At 40.3% G+C, this 23,067-nt stretch overlaps 2 protein-coding genes across 2 annotated transcripts in view; one reads left to right on the top strand and one right to left on the bottom strand.

The window, feature by feature from the left end:
- Positions 1 to 12,740, top strand: part of LOC115211784 — a 42,197-nt gene extending 29,457 nt beyond the window's left edge. Inside the window, exons 11-16 of the mRNA XM_029780468.2 lie at positions 983 to 1,147; positions 3,882 to 4,120; positions 6,276 to 6,450; positions 9,051 to 9,114; positions 10,749 to 10,848; positions 12,182 to 12,740. Of these exons, the coding sequence (XP_029636328.2) occupies positions 983 to 1,147; positions 3,882 to 4,120; positions 6,276 to 6,450; positions 9,051 to 9,114; positions 10,749 to 10,848; positions 12,182 to 12,226 (788 nt within the window). The 3' untranslated portion in view covers positions 12,227 to 12,740. The remainder of the gene's footprint in view (positions 1 to 982; positions 1,148 to 3,881; positions 4,121 to 6,275; positions 6,451 to 9,050; positions 9,115 to 10,748; positions 10,849 to 12,181) is intronic.
- A 2,340-nt stretch (positions 12,741 to 15,080) lies between these two features.
- LOC115211892 (diphthine--ammonia ligase-like) lies at positions 15,081 to 21,914 on the bottom strand. Its single transcript, XM_029780637.2, has 2 exons — positions 21,641 to 21,914; positions 15,081 to 17,017 (listed from the first exon to the last, which is right to left on the bottom strand). The coding sequence occupies exons 1-2, from the start codon at positions 21,779 to 21,781 to the stop codon at positions 15,140 to 15,142; spliced, it is 2,019 nt and encodes a 672-aa protein (XP_029636497.1). The 5' UTR covers positions 21,782 to 21,914; the 3' UTR covers positions 15,081 to 15,139.
- Positions 21,915 to 23,067: the final 1,153 nt, after the last annotated feature.

The raw sequence follows: 23,067 nt of genomic DNA, 5'->3' as shown, positions 1-23,067 counted from the left end.
ATGGTTTATGCTTCAACACTAGATTAATGATAACTAAGTTAATTTACTAAATTCTTTGTTATATTAAAAATTAATTGAAAGAAACACAGAGCATCTCAAAATCATCATCATCATCATCATCATTTAACATCCATTTTCCATGCTGGCCTGGGCTGGATGGTTTGACTGGGGACTGGCATGCCAGGAGGCCACACCAGGCTCCAATCTGATCTGGCAGTGTTTCTACAGCTGGATTCCCTTCCTAATGCCAACCAATCCGAGAGTTTAGTGGGTGCTTTTTACGTCTTTTTATCATCCTTGAAATACGAAAGGCAGAATCAACCTCTGTGGGATTTGAACTTAGAACACAAAGGACCAAAAGCATTTTGTCTGACACACTAACAATTTTGGAAGTTCATTACCTCTTTTTCTTATATTCTTTTACTTGTTTCAGTCATTTTGACTGGCCATGCTGGAGCACCAGCAAGTCAACCCCAGGACTTATTCCTTGTAAGCCTAGTACTTATTCTATCAGTCTCTTTTGCCGAACTGCTAAGTTCTGTAACATCGTTTGACAACCGATGTTGGGGAGACAAACACAGGCACACAAACATATACACACACATACATATATATATAAATATATGTGTGTATGTATATATATATATATATATATATATATATATATATATATATATATATATACAACAGGCTTCTTTCAGTTTCCGTCTACCAAATCCACTCACAAGGCTTTGGTCGGTCCAAGGTTATAGTAGAAGACACTTGCCCAAGATGCCACGCATTTACTTTATTTACCTTATTTTACCTTATTTATTTAATTTAAAGTTCATTGAAATTTGTTAAATATTAATAGTTGAAGTACTTCGTTATTTTGTATCATTTTCATTATTTGTAAATTGTACAGTATATAATTATCTTGTTTCCTTTTTTTTTTCATAATTATATACTTTTGATTCTTGTTTATTCCATGTGCCTCTCTCAGCACCAGTTGAAATCCAAATAATTCCTAAATCCTGTCCTGCTGAAGATCTCAAAGTTATACCCGTGCCTTTCATGTGGACTCCTAAGAAGCAGAAATCAAAGAACAAAACCCTCCACCCACCTGACAATCACTATAGCAACCAGCAGAGGAAATTAGCAGAGAAAGGTATTTCTATCAAAAATTTATCAGCCACATAAGGTCCTTACCACATTGTCTTATAATGAAATTACTATATACAGGGTGGCCCAAAAGTAGGTTTATAGTTATTCAACTATCTCTTTCGTATTCATATATTAACTACTTAGGTCTTAATTATAAATAAATATGAAATCATTATTCTATACCGATTTCATCATCATCATCATCATCATCATCATTGTTCGACCGTGGTCGAGACAATGGAATTTACCATGCTACGCCAGACTTCACGGTCCATCATGGTATTACAGAGGTCCTGTTGCTGGATGCCTGTATCCCTGGAGATTACATCAGGGTAGGAGAGTGTGCGCCCTCTGGTATTGCGAGTAGATGGCTTCCAGAGGAGAAGAGTAGAAATTACCTCTTTTTCAGCTCTACAACAATGTCCAGCAAACTGGACTCTCCTACCTTTCACAAGAGATGACACAGGTGGTAGTTTCCCATATATTTGCATTTTGGTTGGATGGCGCTTCCACGAGAGATTTTTGAGCTCTCATAAGGAGGTGAGTGTAGGTTCCATCCAACCGCCTCTCAAGCTTCTTTGATTTAGTTAATTGTAAGATAGAAGTTTAATCGAAATTGAATTCGAAATCGAACCAAATTCGTCGACTGGCACCCATGCCAATCTCCCTTCACTGGACACTAAACTCTGCTTGCAAAGACCTGATGGGGCAAGTGAAATCGAAATTGGACCAAATTCAATGACTGGCACCCATGCCAGAGGAGCGCTAACAGCTCCATCTGAGTGGGATCACTGCCAGAGCAGCTGTCTGGCACGTAAAGAGCACCTTTTGAGCATGATCATTGTCAGCGTTGCCTCACTGGCACGTGAACAAAACATTCGAGCGAGGTTATTGCCAGTACTGCTGGACTGACTCCTGTGCAGGTGGCATGTAAAAAACACCATTTTTCGAGCGTGGCCGTTGCCAGTACTGCCAGACCCTTGTGCCGGTGGCACTTTAAAAGCACCCACTACACTCTCAGAGTGGTTGGCGTTAGGAAGGGCACCCAGCTGTAGAAACTCTGCCAGATCAGATTGGAGCCTGGTGCAGCCATCTGGTTCGCCAGACCTCAGTCAAATCGTCCAACCGCTGCTAGCATGGAAAGCGGACGCTAAATGATGATGATGTACTTATTCTATCGGTCTCTTTTGCCGAACCACTAAGTTACGGGCACGGAAACACCAGCATCAGTTGTCAAGCGATCTTGGGGCGACAAATCCAGACACACAAACATGTACACATACACACACACGTATATAAACATATATACGACAGGCTTCTTTTCAGTTTTCATCTACCAAATCCACTCACAAGGCTTTGGGCGGCCCGAGGCTATAGTAGAAGACACTTGCCCGTATAGACAATAGTATACACATACACACACACACGCACTTATACATGGCAGGCTTCTTTTAGTTTCTCCTACCAAATCCACACACAAGGCTTTGTTCAACCCAGAGCTATGGTAGAAAACACTTTCCCAAGGTGTCACACAGTGGGACTGAACTCAAGACCTCATAGTTGGGAAGCAAGCTTCTTAACTACACAGCCACACTTCTTTTGTGATATTAATGTAAATACATCAGTGATATCAATACTCTCAAAAGTTGTGCATTTAAAGCATTGAATTTCTGCTGTTGTCTAGCCCAAGGTCACCTGTATTTGAGCAGACCTATGAGTAAAGCCATTATAGCTGTCACCATCCTATCTGTATGTGTATCTAAGACTGCAGCATCCAGAATTTAGGTAGATAAAAAAGAAATTCCTCCAAAGATCTCTGAAATAACGATACTTGATAAGAGATGTGTTGCTTGCAGATCTGGCATTCTCTCTGAGTTGAGCCACTTCTTCTCCACTCTGTAGAGTTGATTGGTATCAGGAAGGGCATCCAGCCATAGAAGCCATGCCAAAACAGACATGGAGCCTGGGCCGTTCTTGTGAAACCATCCAAAGTACTGCTCTGGTACTTTGGATATGTAGTTAGAACGCTGCAGGAAAGAATCACAAGATGGATTCTTCAAGCGAAGCCAACTGGCAGAAGACTTAAGGAGAGAGCAAGAATGAGATGGATAATATCAATCTCAGTTGGTTACACTTGGGAATCCAAAAAGTCTAATGGTGGTTGCTTCTGATTGGACCCTATGGAGGACGTGCCTGAGGGCACTACTCTACATCCAGGTCAGCATGCAAATAGAAAGAGATGTAATGAAAAAGGGATCTTTTCAGTTTGAACGGCAGTTTTTTCTAGCGGTGTCATATGAAATTGTCACCCATAATTATGACCCTAGTATCGAGCTATTGCATTTCAATCTGTTTTAGGGTTAGGGTTAGGGGTGGGGGGAACGGTATCTTTTTTTCTTCATAAATGTAAATAAACCCAATCTGTTTCTTAAACGAGGGACATATTCATACGGCACAGAATATTTTCACCTCAATAGACATCATTGATTGGTTGAAATTGCAAAAAATGAAGGGAAAAAACAACAAATATCTTACAAACTATAGAATTTTCTCAATAAAGCCAAGAGAAAAAGATGTTTTATAAACACATTCTACCAGTATACGAAGTTTAAAGGTGTTTAGTTACGTGGAAATTATTTTTAAAAACTGCCGTTCAAACCGAAAAGATCCTGAAAAAGTATTGTGTCTTGGGAAAAGTGATTTAAATTTTTCTAAATGATGCTTTTTTCTTATTGTAGAGAAAAGAGGTGAAACCTGGTTCGTCTCCCTCTCCGAAACAAATATAAGCAGGACTGACCATAATTGTCGAGCATCGAGCACTTCTAATAGTAAACGAGGTCAGAGACATGTCAGGAGTGATTCGGCAGGTGTGAGGAAAGTGAGCAAACATAAAGAGCAGATACCTGTTATCTTCAATAACTCATTCGACAGCCATTCATATTCCTCACGGAGCAACAGACCAAGGATAACATTACAGGTGATATTTTTTTTATATTTTCTTTTAATTGTTTCCAACATTGAACTGTAGCCATGCTGGAGCACTGCTCTGTAAGGTTTTGTTAATCAGATCTACCTCAGTATTTTTATGTTCATCTGGTACTCATTCTATCAGTTTCTTTTCATCAGACTGCTAACAAAGCAACACCGGTTATTAGGCAGTGAGAAACCAAAACCAACACATTAACGCACATGTGTGCGCGCGCACACACACACACACCACACACACACACACACACACACATACACCACATTAACGCACATGTGCACACACATACACACACACACACACACAAAGGTGACCCAAGCATTTTCATACTCACAACAGAACTTCTGCCTACCAAATCCACTCACAGGGATTTGGTCCGCCCAAGGCTATTGCAGAAGACAAATGCCCAAGGTGCCGTGCAGTGGAACTGAACCTGAGGCCTTGTGGTTGAGAAGCAAGCTTCCTAACCACACAGCCATGCCTGTCCCTACAGCTATGCCTATACACCTATATCATCATCATTGTTTAATGTCTGCTTTCCATGCTGGCATGGGTTGGACGGTCTGGGGTCTGGGAAGCCAGGAGGCTGCACCAGGCTCCAGTCTGATCTGGCAGTGTTTCTACAGCTGGATGCCCTTCCTAACACCAACCACTCCGTGAGTGCAGTGGGTGCTTTTACGTGCCACTGGCACAGGTGCCAAGTGAGGCTGGTAATGGCCACGATCGGTTGGTGCTTTTTACGTGCCACCAGCACGGACGTGCCACATGTAAAGTTGTTATTTGCACTGTACAGCAAAATCTGAAATCTTCATCGTCATCGTTTAACATCTGCTTTCCATGCTAGCATGGGTTGGATGATTTGACTGAGGACTGGCAAACCAGATGGCTGCACCAGGCTCCAGTCTGATCTGGCAGAGTTTCTACAGCTGAATGCCCTTCCTAACGCCAACCACTCCAAGAGTGTAGTGGGTGCCTTTACATGCCACCGGCATGAGGGCCAGTCAGGCGGTACTGGCAATGGCCACACTCAAATGGTGTTTTTTATGTGCCACCTGCTCAGGAGCCAGTCCAGCGGCACTGGCAACGACCTCGGTCAAATGCTTTTTCACGTGCCAGTAAGGCAACGCTGGTAATGATCACGCTCGAATGGTGCCCCTTATGTGCCACCGACACAGAAGCCAGTTAGCTGCTCTGGCAACGATCACTCTTGGATGGTGCTCTTAGCGCTCCACTAGCACGGATGCCAGTCATCAAATTTGATATATGTAAAATTGTTGTTTGCACTGTGTACAACAAAATCTGAAGTGACTTGCATACTTATTTTTAATACTTCTGGTAGATTCAAGTACAAATATACTAGTTACTGATGTGACTCCTTTTCATGAGGTGCTCATAACGAACTCAGCTCATTGATGCAAGGGATTCTGAGACACTGCTATTTCGGCTGTTGTGTTACATCAGCCAGAAGCTTCTCCAGTGCTTCATCGATGTTTTGTAGCAGCCAAACGTTTTCATGTATCATCATATCATACTGTTCCATATAAAAAGTAGGAGAATCACACTGGATAAGCTTGGCATCAATGCTACTGGAGCACTAAGAGCACCATCCGAGCGTGATCATTGCCAGAACAGCTAACTGGCTTCCATGCCAGTGGGACGCAAAAAGCACCATTTGAGCGTGATCTTTACCAGCGTCGCCTTACTGGCACGTAAAAAAAAAGCATTCAAGTGAGGTTATTGCCAGTGCCGCCAGACTGGCTCCTGTGCAGGTGGCACATAAAAAACACCATTTGAGTGTAGCTGTTGCCATTACCGCCTGATGGCCCTTGTGCCAGTGGCAGGTAAAAGCACCCACTACACTCTTGGAGTGGTTGGCGTTAGGAAGGGCATCCAGCTGTAGAAACTCTACCAGATCAGATTGGAGCCTGGTGCAGCCATCTGGTTCGCCAGTCATCAGTCAAATCGTCCAACCAATGCTAGAATGGAAAGCGGACGCTAAACGATGATGATGATATCTGGGGGAAAAAAAACTCAACTGGGATGGTCATGACTTGACTGCTTTTGATTATTGACACAAACAACAAAAAAAGAACCCACCATGATGGCATTTGAGTTGGCATTACTTCTTCTTTGCTTTGCTCTTCAGGAGGCCTTTCAGAACTACATGCCAACTTGGATATCAAGGAGCAGAGAACGGCAGAAGCGAATCTTATTGGCTGCACAAGAAAGGCGCTACCAGATGCAGATGGAAATGGAACGCAACAAAATCTTTCAGAACAAGAAACCCTCAACAACTGCATCTGAAAATGACCCCATTTGTGGTAAGAATTCTTTCTTAGCATCACTTGATATCTTCAGGAAAACAATATTGATTGCTAAAATAGGTAGAAGAACTCTCATATATAATGTGTGTGTGTATTGTATAAGTGTGTGTGTGCACACACACACAAGAATATACATCATCATTTAACGTCCGTTTTCCATGCTAGCATGGGTTGGACAGTTCGACCGGGGGATCTGGGAAGCCAGAAGGCTGCACTAGGCTCCAGTCTGACTGGCAGTGTTTCTACAGCTGGATGCCCTTCCTAACACCAACCACTCCGAGAGTGTAGTGGGTGCTTTTAAAGTGTCACTGGCACAGGTGCCAGGCGAGGCTGGCAACGACCACGATCGGATTGGTGCTTTTTACGTGCCACCGGCATGGAAGCCAGTCAAGGCGGCGCTGACATCGGCCACGTTCGGATGGTGCTTTTTACGTGCCACCGGCATGGAAGCCAGTCTAGGTGGCGCTGGCATAAGCATTATATAACAAGCTTCTTACAGTTTCCTTCCACCAAATTTCACTCATTCAGATACAGTAGAGGACATCCAGTTCCATCTAGTGCAAACAAAATCTAAACCAGTGTGGTTCCTCGGTGAATACTAAAGGGTTAAGAAGTTTACTTTGCAATTCCATTCGTCTGGATTCAGCAATGGTGTGTGAGGCTTCTACCCGAGTCTCAGTTTAACCTGAAACTCCTGAAATAAATTGGGTAGACAGAAATTGCACAGAAGCTCATGTATCTGTTCTTCTTGGATTACTCCTTTACCCTTTTATTTGTTTCAGTCATTTGACTGCGGCCATGCTGGAGCACTGCCTTTAGTCAAGCAAATCGACCCCAGGACTTATTCTTAGTAAGCCTAGTACTTATTCTATCGGCATCTCTTGCCAAAGCGCTAAATGACAGGGACGTAAACACACCAGCATTGGTTGTCAAGTGATGTTGGTGGGGACAGACACAGCCACACAAACATATACACGCACATACATATACATATATTTACATATATATGATGGGCTTCTTTCAGTTTCCGTCTACCAAATCCACTCACAGGGCTTTGGCCGGCCTGAGGTTATTGTAGAAGACACTTGCCCAAGGTGCCACGCAGTGGGACTGAACCCGGAACCATGTGGTCATGTGGCAAGCTACTTACCACACAGCCACTCCTGTGCCTATGGTAAACTTAATTATTATCTGCTACCATGGAGTCACATGGCTTAGGGGTTTGGGTGTTGGATCATAAGGTTGTGGTTTCAACTCCTGGACCGGCTGGTGCATTGTGTTCTTGAGCAAAACACTTCATTTCACGTTTGCTCCAGTCCTCTCAGCTGGTAAAATTGAGTAACCCTCAATGGACCGGTGACCCAGCCAAGGAGAAATATATATACCAGAGAAACCAGGAAACCGGCCTATGCTCCTTGCGGAGTAATCTGGACTAATCATCAAAATCAGTCACCTTGTTTAACACCACTACCTAGTCTTTCAATGTCTTTAGCAGAATCTACTCAGACCAAGTCTCTAGACTAGGGCTGTCCAACCTGAGACCCACAGACTTTTATATTGTGGCCCACTTGATAATTTCTTGAAATGGGTTTATTTAAACAAACATTTAAAAAATCTTATCAAAAATTAAAGATTCTAATGAAAAGTGAAAAAGAAAGATAGGCACAGGAGTGGCTGTGTGGTAAGTAGCTTGCTTACCAACCACATGGTTCCAGGTTCATTTCCACTGCGTGGCACCTTGGACAAGTGTCTTCTACTATAGCCTCAGGCTGACCAAAGCCTTGCTAGTAGATTTGGTAGATGGAAACTGAAAGAAGCCCGTTGTATATGTATGTGTGTGTATATGTTTGTGTGTCTGTGTTTGTCCCCCCCCCCCAACATAGCTTGACAACCAATGGTGGTGTGTTTGCGTCCCTGTAACTTAGCGGTTCGACAAAAAAGACCGATAGAATAAGTACTAGGCTTACAAAGAATAAGCCCTGGGTCGATTTGCTCGACTAAAGGTGGTGCATGGCCGCAGTCAAATGACTGAAACAAGTAAAAGGAACGATACTAGTGTTTTTGCAATGATAATATTTCATGTTGAATTAACAATCATTCATTCGTTATTGTAATAATAGCAGGAGAAAGCAAAACGCTTTCAATTCTGTCTATATACAAGCAGCCCTCAAAAATCTATCTGTGATTAAAGTGGCCCACAATGTAATTTCGAGTTGGCCAAGCCTCGAATTACAATACTGCACATTCACTCTGCGAAGATTACTTGGTGACCCCATTAGTGTTGTTTTGGCATGGATTCTATGACTGGATACCCTTCCTAGTACCAACTACTCCACAGAGTGTACTGGATGCTTTTTATGTGACACCATCATCATTGTCTTACTAATCACTTTTCTATAGAGCCATAGAAAAAATCTATTGATTTTTCTTTGGCCTTATACTTAGTTTCTTTCCTCTTTACTAAAGGTTTCTTTCCTCCTTACTACCAAAGTTTCTTTCCTCCTTACTAGCAAACACTCATCATGCCTTCCGTTGTTTATTTATTGTTTGTGTTTAATACATTTTCGTGATTTTATCTATTTTACATCCTATTTCAGAGAATCTTTACAAGCCAAAGAAAAGAGCATTTTCCAAACAAGAAATGAAAGAATTAAACTGGAAGTAGGTTTGCTTATTTGACTTTAATAAATGTAACATTTTTATTTGTTGTCGTCCAACCTGAGAGTGTCACCTTGAAATTTGACTATAACATGTTCTAGAAATATGCATAGCTTCTAGTAAGCAGCCACCGGTTTCAAGAGGCCATGGATCTGCGCCTGAAGAAATTGTGTCAGCTGTTGATGGTGATTCAGTGTCTGTTGTCACTGTACAGGCCCACACGGGAGTGGCAGTCACACATACAGTGACTGCATTTGAAGGATCTCTCTGCCAGTGCTACTGGTTTTTGCTTCTGTCAAGTGCGCATTTCTTTGGTGGCAAGTTCCTGTTTTTCTTCCACTCATTTCATCCCCTTTTGCAGTATTTGTCTCCAGTGTGGGCAATCATTTGCGACCACCTCCCATCTCAGGACGCCCAGATCAAGCAACTTCGTATCTCTCTTACAGACATCCTTGAAGCAAAGATGAGGTCATCCTCATATATGTTTTAGAAATATGTGTAGCGCACATTTATATGTGATGTGATGTCCTCAGATGCAGCTAGGAGAGAAGTAACTACAACCAAACTTGGCTCAGACTCTGACAGTTTGTCCAACCCATGGAAAGTAAACTGATCCAGATCTTTTCGGTTTGAACGGCAGTTTTTCTAGCAATGTCATATGAAATTGTCACCCATAATTATGACCCTAGTATTGATCTATTGCATTTCAATCTGTTTTAGGGTTAGGGTTAGGGGTGGAAGGAAGGGTATCTTTTTTTCTTCAGAAATGTAAATAAACCCAATCTGTTTCTTAAACGAGGGACATATTCATACGGCACAGAATGTTTTCAACTCAATAAACGTCATTGATTGGTTGAAATTGAAGAAAAAAAACAACAAAAATATTCTTATTGTTCCATAAGATTGTCATCATTATTATGATGATTTAACATCTGTTTTCTATGCTGGCATAGGTTGAGCAGTTTGACCAGAGGACTGCAGCATGCTCTTTTGTCTGCCTTGGCATATGTTTCTACAGCTGTATGTCTTTCCTAGTGCCAACTACTTTATAGAGTGGACTGAACCCTGGTAAGGTCAGCAAGTTATTTGTAAGGCTCTTCAAGTGATGGAGGAGTATTATTAAGGGAGTGGCTTTGTGCTAAGTAATGAGAAGTTAGAGTATGATAGAGGGACAGAAACAGGTGTCTTGCTATAGAGGAGATACATGGCCACCCCAGTCAGAGGGAGAGAGGTGGCAGCAATATGTCAGGGAAACCCTCAAGGTCCAAGGAGGTGAATGTTAGTGGAGTGGTGGTGAGCTGGGAGAAACGTTAGCATGCTGGGCAAAATGCTGAGCAGTATTTTGTCTGCCGCTACGTTCTGAGTTCAAATTCCGCCAAAGTCGACTTTGCCTTTCATCCGTTCGGGGTCGATAACTTAAGTACCAACTACGCACTGGGGTCGATATAATTGACTTAATCCGTTTTACCTGTGTTTAGCCCCTTGTGGGTAGTAAAGAAACAGAATGTTAGTGGAGTGGTACAGTGGATTGAACAAGGTGAATGAGCAAGGAGTTCATGGGAGTGCAAAGGAGAGGAGAAGAGGAATGCTTTTGATAATTTCTTTCTAATTCACATACTTTCTTCATCTTTTAACAGGCTTTATAGAAATCTTCCAGAAGTTATAAGTCAAAAAGTTGAACAGACCCGCAAGATTCAGTATAAATATAACAAGACCAAAAGTCGTGTTTTTAGTATGGTATGTATCACTAAATAATGAATGTAATTATTGTGGCTTCTCTTGTGTTAGGTATATAGCAATGTGTTTTAACGCAATGTGAGCATCTCTGTAAGCTATGACCATTACCTTAATTTCAATACAATCATTGAAATGGGGTCAGTGTAATCGGCCAGCCCCTTCTCCCAAAACTGCAGGTTATGTACGTATAGTAGGAAGGATTATTATTATTATTGAGTGAGATAGCTGTGCATGCCATCAAAGTGACACTGGGGTAAAATATACGAAGCCCAGTATACCCATCATGACTACCCGTCTGATAAGGATAGACCAGATACATGTATCACAACCATATGTGCATGACTTGGTGATCTCATAGCAAGATAGACCTTGTGCATGACCTTGCAGGTGGGGCCCAGTTAGAATTTTCTTCAGGTCGAGTAGCCCATCCTGCTCAAAAGCTCCCTGAATAAGGGTTGTTTAAGGATGTTGAATGAAACACCCATGTTTCCAGAGGTGAATTATTCAAACCCCAAAGAATCCCTCTCAACACATGGCTCGGCCACAGTCGAACAATGATGATGAATACTGCATATGACTAAGGAAGTTGAATGCTGATGGCTTAATAAAAGAAAATTGTTTCCCTCACATTTTACTCTCATAAAAAAGGCAGGAAATACCAAAAGATGTAGCCCAAGGTACACTGTGGCTGAAATACTTTTGATCTTAGATCTACTTGATGAAAGTTGGCTAGACAATGACAACAACAATCAAAGAAAATTTTTTACTGAATTCCTTTTCTTACGTAATTGGAGATGGGGTACACTTAATGTTTATATGTTTAAATAGGGAACTCCATCTTACAAACAATAACTCTGAGCACCTTTTCAAACTCCACTTGTCTAACACCCGTGGACATATTTACAAAATCAGAAAACAGCACAGCTCCCATGACTTTCAGAAACATTTTTTCATACTAAGAGTTGCTGAAGCATGGAACAGACTGCCGGCATCAGTTGTTAGTTGTCGGAGCACTGCATCCTTCAAAACTTCCATGCTTCCTGAGATTCGCCAACACTACACCTGATTTTCTCCCCTCCATACACACGCAAGCATGTATCTGACTCATACATTGTTCGCTTTCCAGACATTTTTACATTACTGCATGTACTTTATATGCACTTTCTGACAAGTTGTGGTGCACCTGAGCACTGTATACAATAATTTCATAATTATTATTATGTAGAAAATAAACGTACATCTCTTAGTTAATATTTTAAGGGCATGCTATTACATTATCGCTCCTGTATTTAATTATTTATTCATTTATGTTTTTATTTTTCTATATTAACAGAAAGTACAGAAAAATATCTTGAACAAAGTCAGTAGAAAGATATGAAGATAAAACAGAGAAACTCCACTTCTGGAGGGTTTGAAATGTCCACCAACAGCCATGTAAATTATATTTATATGTGTAGATAAATATATTATATATATATAAATATATCTTATATATATATATGTCTGTTTGTATTATATTTTCAATAAACGTTTTTGTGAACTATTCCAGATTCGATCATCATCATCACCATCATCATTTTATATCGATTTTATACTGGCAACCCACCACTAACATCTTTATCCCCTTTTCGGTTATTCCCACCCTTGTATAATACTGGGTAGCCATATGTCGTCTTTTTATCAAAACACTTGTGCTTGTCCATCTATTGTACTATAGCCTCATCACCTGACATACAGCTATATCACCCTCTCATATTCCCTGACCCTCCCAACTTAGTCAAGGGGAGCTTTTTTTTCCTGTTCTTCTCCTGTCTTGCAAATTATGTGGTAACCTCACTTGTGCCAGTGGCATGAAAAGCACACACACAGTACACGCTGTAATTTGGTTGGTGTTAGGAAGGGAATCCAACCATAGAAACCAAGCTAAAGCTGACAGAACCCAAAGCTGCTGTGAAACCATGTAACCCCTGCCAATATGGAAAACAGACATTAAATAATTGTGATCTCCATGCTGGCTGGGTTAGACAGGTTATTACTGTCCAAGTTCATTCTTATTTCTTTATTGCCCACAAGGGGCTAAAAAGGGACAAACAAAGGGATTAAGTTGATTACATCGACCTCAGTGCATAACTGGTACTTAATTTGACCCCGAAAGGATAAAAGGCAAAGTCAACTTCGGCGGAGTAAAAACGTAGCGGCAGACAAAATACTGCTAAGTATTTCGCCTGGCGTGCTAACGTTTCTGCCAGCTGCCAACAAGAATGTCCAAGTCCATTCTTGTTGGCAGCCACTCTTCTCATTAACTGATGATTGCATGTCATTTCAATTGAAAATTATTACAAATAACACCATTTTTCAAACCTTCCATAAAAATTGCATGTTAATTCATGTTATAAACTCTAGCATAATAATGGGAATTATTGTACTAAATCCATTATTTTCAAAATTTGTTTTCAACAGAAAAATGGTAGCAAAATGGTTTATTTTTATACAATCACCATGTACCTTGATACCACTTATGGTGTACTCTTTGAGATTCATTCATTTGGAGGCTCTTTCTTTGGCTCAGCAACTAAGAAAGTTGTACAGACATGATGTGAATAAATAATGCTCTCTGATGGCTATGGAAGGTGTCTCAGGCAAAGACACAGCAAAAAAGGGAGGTTATTGTTTTAACTACAGATTAGTCCTGACTCTGTGGACATTTCAGTTATGACCATCCTGACTTTTTCATAAGCAACTGTGTATTTAGGATTGTATTATCAGGCGAGCCCTGCACACACACACACACACTTTTTTTTTAATGCAATATTACGTCAGTTGAGAGAAAATGAGTTACTTCCCTTACAATGTCAAATGACCATGTATTTATCTCACTGGCTCAGAAAGAGTATGTGATCACACCTCATGGATTTTTTCGGTTTGAACGGCAGTTTTTTAAAATAATTTCCACGTAACTAAACACTTTTAAACTTCGTATACTGGTAGAATGTGTTTATAAAACATCTTTTTCTCTTGGCTTTATTGAGAAAATTCTATAGTTTGTAAGATATTTGTTGTATTTTTTCTTCAATTTCTGCAATTTCAACCAATAAATGACGTCTATTGAGGTGAAAACATTCTGTGCCGTATGAATATGTCCCTCGTTTAAGAAACAGATTGGGTTTATTTACATTTGTGAAGAAAAAAAGATACCCTCCACCCCTAACCCTAAAACATTGAAATGCAATAGATCGATACTAGGGTCATAATTATGGGTGACAGTTTCATATGACACCGCTAGAAAAAACTGCCATTCAAACCTCATTAGGTGTGATCACATACTCTCTCTCTGAGCCATATCATTTCAGACAGTTGAGGTGAATGGCAATTTTGTGACACAAATGATTTGATATGTGTGGAAATTTGTCTGTGTGAAGACTTCAGTAATTACTAAGCCAACAACAGAATGAAATTAAAACGAACTTAATATATTAATATGGTAGCAAGCTGGTCAAGTCATTAGAGTATTGGACATATCTTGTACTGGTTTCAATTCGCTCTGCAATCAGTTTAAATTTTGTCTTTCACTCTTCTGGGCTCAAATAAAGTACCAGTCTTCTGTGGAGAGATGTGTACTTTTACCTCTCTCACAATCAGCTATATCACACTATGACAAAGGTCATGTATGAAGACCAATCACACCATTCCTATCTCCAGAAATTGAAAAAGAAATAAAGGAGACCAGCAGCCTGTTCTCATAGAAAATCTGATACAGAACTGGAACTAACAATGGACATACCAATGTGCAATATTTCAAAGAACATTTCATCTGTGTTTACGTTCTGATTCTAATTCCGCCAAGGCTGACTTTACCTTTCATCCTTTCAGGGTCAATAAATTAAGTACCTATTTCTTTACTACCCACAAGTGGCTAAACAAGGACAGAGAAACGAATTAAGTCGATTATATCGACACCAGTGCGTAACTGGTACTTAATTTATCGACTCCAAAGGGATGAAAGGCAAAGTTGACCTCAGCGGAATTTGAACTCAGAACGTAACGGCAGATGAAAACCGACTATGCATTTCGCTCGGCATGCTAACGTTTCTGCTAGCTTGCCGCCTTAAATAAATTAAGTACCAGTTGCATACTGGGGTCGATCTAATCGACTGCCCCTCTCCCCAAAAATGTTGGGCCTTGTGCCTCGAGTAGAAAAGAATATTTCAAGGAACAGAAAGAAAAAAAGAGAATATACTGATAAATATTTTAATAAAATCAGAAAACCCAAGCTTGAAATATTTCTGTCAATCTAGAAACAGACAGAGAATTTGCAGGAAGTCTCCGTTAGACATCTTACAGGTAACAAAGTATAAAGTGGAGTACACAAAGCTTTGAGTACATTTTGTAATTTTGAGTCCAATTCAGTGTAGTCAAAAAAATCTTTGCAGAAGAAAACCTTAATTGTTGGAATATCATCCCAAGATGTATTCATGTCTTTGACTAAGTTGTTAATAACAGTAAAAAGTTCGCTTAACATTGTGTCTTTTGAAATGGAATCAGTTGAGAATGTATCAGTTATTAAAACAGAACCTTTAAACCCTGAGATTTTACTGCATTCATGAATGCGATATTCTAAATGGAGCCTGCCACATGTAATGGTATGTTCCTGCTTTTTAATATCACTTTGTTCAGTTAAGACTGCTCTACAATCCCATTCAATATGAGCATTCTTGGGTAAACCAGATAAAACAACAAACTGTATTATTGGACTCAGTTCAGAACTAAAAGCATCTTCATCCAAGCACAACATTCGCTCCCATTCATCTTTCGCCACTTGAAGGAATGTTTGGTTTGTAATATAACAAATGCACAAAGCAATATTCTGGAAAGTACATTCTCCATGCATAGCTTTTAGTATTCGGTGTACGTGTCTTAAAGATAGTCTGGCTTCAGTTTTAATACAAAACGGTTCTGGAAGCTTCATCGTTGCTGGACAGAGTCCTATTTGTCCAGCAACAAAAAGGTCCATGTTAATTTTCACTGCTTGGCTATACGGTCCTATGTTTGCTGGAGCCCAGTGTGAAAGGCTTTGCACATGCATGGTATGCCTATCAGGATGTTGTATTTGAGAACTACCTGCAACATCCATCTTTAAAAGTATATTTGACGGTAAATCCATTTCGACACAAACCCGAACAGGAGGGTTAGTTCCAAAATATTTCTTATAAATACTATTAATCACACTATAAGTTTCCATATTTTTTACATATAAATGTACAGAGTAAATATTTTTGAAAGTAGGAGAAATTTTACAGAGAGACAGTGATTCTTTTAGAGAACCCATCACTTGCTGGCTTGCTGCTTCTACATCTCTTCCACAGCCAACAAGGTTAGCAATCCAAAAATATTCATTGGATTCTTTGATTAAAGGCGGTTTAATTTCCACTGAAGCAAGATTTTCAGCAACACTGTTCTCTTGTGATTTATCAAACTGCAAGCTCTCTTGCTCTTCAACAGAAAAGAGTTCATCAATTAGGAATTTACTGGATTTCATTGACAAATCTGCCAGAGACTGATCTATACCATCTTTTACTTCAAGATGCAGAGACTTGAAACTTATATAGCCTACTGGGGCAAAAGCATCATCCGAATGGCATACAATTTCACTATCATCAACGAGTATTTTTTTCTTGAACAATGGGCAATCAAGCGTGAAAGTTTCATACTCTCCGCCTTCACCACAAACATTTAAACCGTACTTTTGGTGAAGCTGGATCATACTTGGATAAATCTCTTTCAACGAAAGTCTAAGGTGTTTCTCCGGCATCAGTCCCATAGCTGCGACTTTGATAATAATTGCATCTACTTTTGCATCGATCATTTCAGCAAGGAGTTCTTGTTGGTCTCGCCGCCACAGATAAGCAAGTACAGTCAGTCCAAGACGACTACAGACATTTTCAACACGGACACGTTGGTAATCTGAAAGTATAGCTCCCACCGATACGGCATCTACTTCTTCAACTTCTTCCATTACCAATTTTAAGAGATTGTACAAGTCTTCTACTTCATCTCCTTCAGTCAGATCATAATCTCTGTCTGTTCTCTTGGAGTTTCCTTCTATGGTTCTCCGGAACAATGGTACTTCCATAGCTTTACCATACAAATCAATAGCATGATGACCAACAGTCTGTAATGAGAAACAGTAGCTATGTTACAAAGAGTTTTGTGTGTGTGTGTGTGTGTAATCATCATCATCATCATTTTAAGGACCACTTTTCTTTGTTTGCATGGGTCAGAGAGAGTTTATGGAAGTACATTTCTTATAGCTGGATGCCCTCCCTGTTTCCAAGCAAAGTAATATTTTCCCATAACCAACATCTCACAGAATATTAGAAATGAATGCCACTGCTTGTATGATTGTCACAATAATTTTACAATTAAGTAACATCTTAAAAACACAAACACAGAGTTTATCATGGAATAATAAATGATCAGTGCGTTGAACAAAAATATCTTGTGGTATTTTGTTCCCCCCTTAGGTTATGTACCCCTCTCTCTCTTTCGGAGAGGCACTGAGCACCTATACGCACACATACACACACGGCAGTAACTTCCACCTACCGGATTCAATCACAAAGCTCCGGTCGACTCAGGGCTATAGTAGAAGACACCTGCCCAAAGTGCCTCGCAGTGGGACTGAACCCGAAACCATGTAGCTAGGAAGCAAGCTCCCTAACCACACAGCCATGCCCGTGCCTACTACCATTACGCTCAATCAACTTTGCATTTTGTCCCTTAGGAAGTCGATAATAAAACTACCAGACCAAGTCCAGCAAGCCAATATAATCAACTAAAATCTTTTAAATGTAGATCCAGCATGGCCATGATCCAATGACTGAAACCATTAAAATCATCATCATCATCATCCAGTGCTTTAAATCCAGGTTTTGTCCCCATTAACAGGGGTGGCCAGATCTACCATGATGCCATAGGAACTGAGGTAGGCAAGTGCAGCCCACCCCAAGCTTTGGGTTGGCTGGCTGGGTGGCTAGTGCCCATTCTCCTTTGTTATCCTGAGGCTTTTTTGGAGCTGGATTTTCTACAGGAAGCATGCCCTTGCTTACCCCCAACTTCAGTTTCTAGACATGAGTGGTCCCAAGACCAAGGCCTCTACCACAATTTTTAAGAAATGTTGTGAAAAACTAGCTCAGAAAGGCAGGGATGCTACTCCCTGAGACCCCTTTCAGAGCCCTCCTACCAGAAAAAAGGAGTTAGGAAAATATTAATTGTATGTAATACTCTTCTGTATTAAAACCAGATGCTAAACTGCTCCTCCCACACTTTTTCTGGCTTCTACATAGGAAGCACAACTACATCTGACAATTAATTAATTACAACTGTACTATTCTTTAACAAAGTCAAATTTGACACAATTACATTTAGTCATACTAATTAGGTGAATACACTGCTATCCTCACTAACCCTTCCTTACTGTCTCTTTATTATTATGTCTAGAACTGAAATAGATCCAAGCCAATAAGAGAGCCTCTATGTGTCTTTTGTCCTGCTAGAAACTGCAGCAGAGAAGTCACCCTCAAACCACACCTAACTATCTTAATAAAAAAAAAAACATTCAATAAAACAGTGTAGGGCATGCTGTATTTCAAATATATATTTATAAATTTGCAGTATAAGATATGAATTCAGAGAATTGTGTGGTTATCACAGAAAGCTCCTCTAATGGACTCGGCTATCAGACCACAGAAAATTAATACAGAAAGGTGTAATTCAAAGTGCCCTTGCAGCTGAAATGCAGAAAATCCAATCAATGAAATTACTTCATGGGAAGTATATAAACCATAAAAAGTCAAGAGACATGAGAGGTGAATATATTTATTTAACCACTTGACATCCTTAGGATTACAGTCATTTTGCAGCTTTCTTAATGCAATAATTTCAGTGTATAATAAATTATGTTTCCATGTTAATGTAAACAGATAAACATAATTTATTCCAAACTGAAAATATCATTATATGAAGAAGGCTGCAAAGCAGCCGTAGTCCTAAGGATATCAAGTGATTATATAAATATATTCACCTTTTGTACCTCCTAGCTTTTTGACATATATATATATATCACCGTGACTGACCAGGCTATCAGATGTTGCTACACATCGCTGGTCACAATGTGCTTCGTATTGTTTTAGCCTTCAAGTGACGCCACCCCGCTGGCTAAGCGAGCAGGCCAACAGAAGAAAGAGTGAGAGAAAGTAGTGTACAGCAGGGATCGCCACCACCCCCTGCCAGAGCCTTGTGGGGCTTTAGGTGTTTTCGCTCAATAAACACTCACATCACCTGATCTGGGAAACGAAACCGCGAGTCCGCTGCCCTAACCACTGGGCCATTGCGCCTCCACATATATATATGACAGTTTGGGAGCTCAATAAGGTGGTGAGCTTGCAGAAATATTAGCACACTGGGCGAAATGCTTAGCAGTATTTCGCCTGTCTTTACGTTCTGAGTTCAAATTCCGCCGAGGCCAACTCTGTCTTTTACCCTTTCAGGGTCGATAAATTAAGTACCAGTTGCATACTGGGGTTGATCTAATCAACTGGCCCCCTCCCCAAAAACTTTGGGCCTTGTGCCTAGAGTAGAAAAGAGAAAAAAAAAAAAAGACTGGGACTTCAATATTAGAATATGGTCAGATGCCTATTTCATGAAGACAGATTTAAGATTCACTTTATATAGAATATAAAGGATGATAATCTCTTTATTGAACACACACATCATCATCTTCGTTTACCGTTCCCTTTCCATGCTGGTATGGGTTGGACTGTTTGACTGAGGACTGGCAAGCCAGGAGGCTACACCGGGCTCCAATCTGTTCTGGCAGGGTCTCTAGGCTTGAATGATGCTTTTTACATAACACCGGCACTCGCATTGGCCTGCCACCAGCTCTACATATTTATATAACTTGGTGCGTGTTTGTGTTTACAAAAAAGTAGTCAATATCTAGAGTTTGTACATTTTATTAAAATTTTTTACTTGTTTCAGCCATTGAACTGTGGCCATGCTGGGGCACTAACTTGAAGTCCTTATAATCTTTTTTCATCTAGTACTTATTCCATCAATCTCTTTTGCAAAACCACAAAGCTATGTCAACACTGGTTGACAAAAGGTGGTGAATAACAAACTCAAAGGTACACACACACACACACATATATATCATCATCATCGTTTAACGTCCGCTTTCCATGCTAGCATGGGTTGGACGATTTGACTGAGGACTGGCGAACCAGATGGCTGCACCAGGCACCAATCTTGATCTGGCAGAGTTTCTACAGCTGGAAGCCCTTCCTAATGCCAAACACTCCGAGAGTGTAGTGGGTGAATTTTACGTGCCACCGGCACGGGGGCCAGTCAGGTGGGCCTGGCAACAGCCACAAAAAAATCATTTTTTTTTTGTTTTTTTTTACGTATCACCTGCACGCCGGCACAAGTGCCTATATATGGCATAGTTTGAGACAGACAGTATGTTGTGTAAGTGAAGTGCTTCTGTTAGTGTGTGTGAAGAGACAGACATACATATACACATACACCGAGTAAAAAATTACTATGAATCGGCCATACATACATACATACACACACACACATACATAGATACATACACACACACACATACATACATACATACATACACACACACATACTTACACACACACACACACACATAGATACATACACACACACACACACATACATGCAGACATACATATACACATACACCGAGTAAAAAATTACACTGAATCGACCATACATACATACATACACATACACACATACATAGATACATAACATACACACACACACATACATGCAGACATACATATACACATACACCGAGTAAAAAATTACGATGAATCGGCCATACATACATACATACACACACACATACTGACACACACACACACATACATAGATACATACACACACACACACATACATGCATACATACATATACACATACACCGAGTAAAAAATCAGTTATCTCTCTCTTTCACACATTACTCTCTCTGTCTCTTCGCACACACTAACAGAAGCACTTCACTTACACAACATACTGTCTGTCTCCCACACCCCATCAAACGCACACAGGCCGATTTCAAAGAGAAACCTTCTCGTCATAAAATCGCTTCCTCTTAGTCTCTTTCGCTCTCATTACTTATGTAAAAAAATAAAAGTTTTTTACGGAAATCGACGGAAATCTGTGCTACGACATGCGAAACTTCGCCATTATACATACACATACAGTCTTCTCAGTAAGATGGTTGGTGTTGGGAAGGGCATTCAACCATAAAAACCCTGCCAAAACAGACAGTGAAGTCTGGTGCAGTCGTCTGCCTAATCAGCTCCTGTAACACCGCCCAACCCATGCCAGCACGGAAAATGGACATTAAATGATGATGATGATATATTGCAGGCTTTGACAACTTCCATCTAAGAAGGTCATTCACAAGGCACTGGTCAACCTTGGGCTACAGTTACCACACAGCCACCCCTGCGCCTATGACATGTGTATAACATACAAGAACACGTGCACAAGGAAACTGTACGGTCGTCCTGCGAAAAATATGGAACGAATAACCATAAAATCATAGCTTCTTGTTTTAAATAATGAATATCAAAAACAGAAAAAAAAGAGAGATAAAACGGGATGGTCACGGCTAGAATTCCATTGATTGTAAGAGTTTCCGATCGGAGCTGTCTTAGGTTTAAACAACACCACGTGCACTGTGAGAAAGAAGTTTACCTGAAACATGTAACTATCCATTTCGTCTACATCAGGTGGTCTTAAATTCGCCAAGGCGACAATTTCGTGCCCTTCGGCCACACATTGCATCATATTATAAGTACTGTCTTTACCACCGCTGATCAAAGAGACAACCTTCATGTTGGTGATCCGTCTGTTTACACCGGAACCAATAATTGCGATGAAAGTAATTTCCCTTTGGTTGAATGCATAGAGACAGCGATAAAATGTTGGGAGATATTTGGTTGCTTCCCTTTATATTCTGAGTTCAAATCCCATTGACAACGACTTCGATATATATACTGCTCGATTAAGGCGGCGAGCTGGCAGAATCGTTAGCACGCCGGGCGAAATGCGTAGCTGTATTTCGTCTGCCGCTACGTTCTGAGTTCAAATTCCGCCGAGGTCGACTTTGCCTTTCATCCTTTCGGGGTCGTTAATTAAGTACCAGTTATGCACTTGGGTCGATGTAATCGACTTAATCCGTTTGTCTGTCCTTGTTTGACCCCTCTGTGTTTAACCCCTTGTGGGTAATAAAGAAATATATTTACGTATTTTTCATTCTTTATAGGGCAGCGAGCTGGCAGAATCGTTAGCACGCCGGGCGAAATGCGTAGCTGTATTTCGTCTGCCGCTACGTTCTGAGTTCAAATTCCGCCGAGGTCGATTTTGCTTTCATCCTCTCGGGGTCGATAAATTAAGTACCAGTTACGCACTGAAGTCGATGTCATCGACTTAATCCGTTTGTCTGTCCTTGTTTGTTCCCTCTGTGTTTAGCCCCTTGTGGGTAATAAAGAAATGGGTATTTCGTCTGCCGTTATGTTCTGGGTTCAAATTCCGCCGAGGTCGACTTTGCCTTTCATCCTTTCGGGGTCGATAAATTAAGTACCAGTTTCGCACTGGGGTCGATATAATCGACTTAATCCGTTTGTCTGTCCTTGTTTGTCCCCTCTGTGTTTAGCCCCTTGTGGGTAGTAAAGAAATATATATATACTGCTCGATTTTGATTTTAATGAAAATCTAATCCACTACTTTCACGTCTAGACATTATGAGTTATGCTTTAAAATGTGAAACGTCTTCCATTTATATGATTTTGGCACATCAAATATTCAGGATCTAAAAATATAAAAAGAATTTATAAAAAAGAAACTAAATAAAAGACTCATAACTATAGTGTGTGTATGTATGTCCACAAAATGATACGTGAAATTTTGAAAAATTCATTTATGTGTGTCAGTATGCGCCTTTCTCTTTTCTTTAATTTTTTAATTAAATTCTGATATAATCGTAATATACACCAACTGTGTTGAAAATTCTTTTTAAAATGCCTGTTTTTATAAAAGTGATGAGAAAATAAAATTGATTGGGGGCTCACTTGTATAGGTATGCTCGAACGGGTCCCGAATATTATTTGTAAGAATTTAAA

This window comes from Octopus sinensis, linkage group LG5 (genome assembly GCF_006345805.1).
Source record: "Octopus sinensis linkage group LG5, ASM634580v1, whole genome shotgun sequence".
Classification (NCBI taxonomy): Eukaryota; Metazoa; Mollusca; class Cephalopoda; order Octopoda; family Octopodidae; genus Octopus; species Octopus sinensis.
Note: the sequence above shows the minus strand (reverse complement) of the source record. Positions and strands in the feature narration are given on the sequence as shown.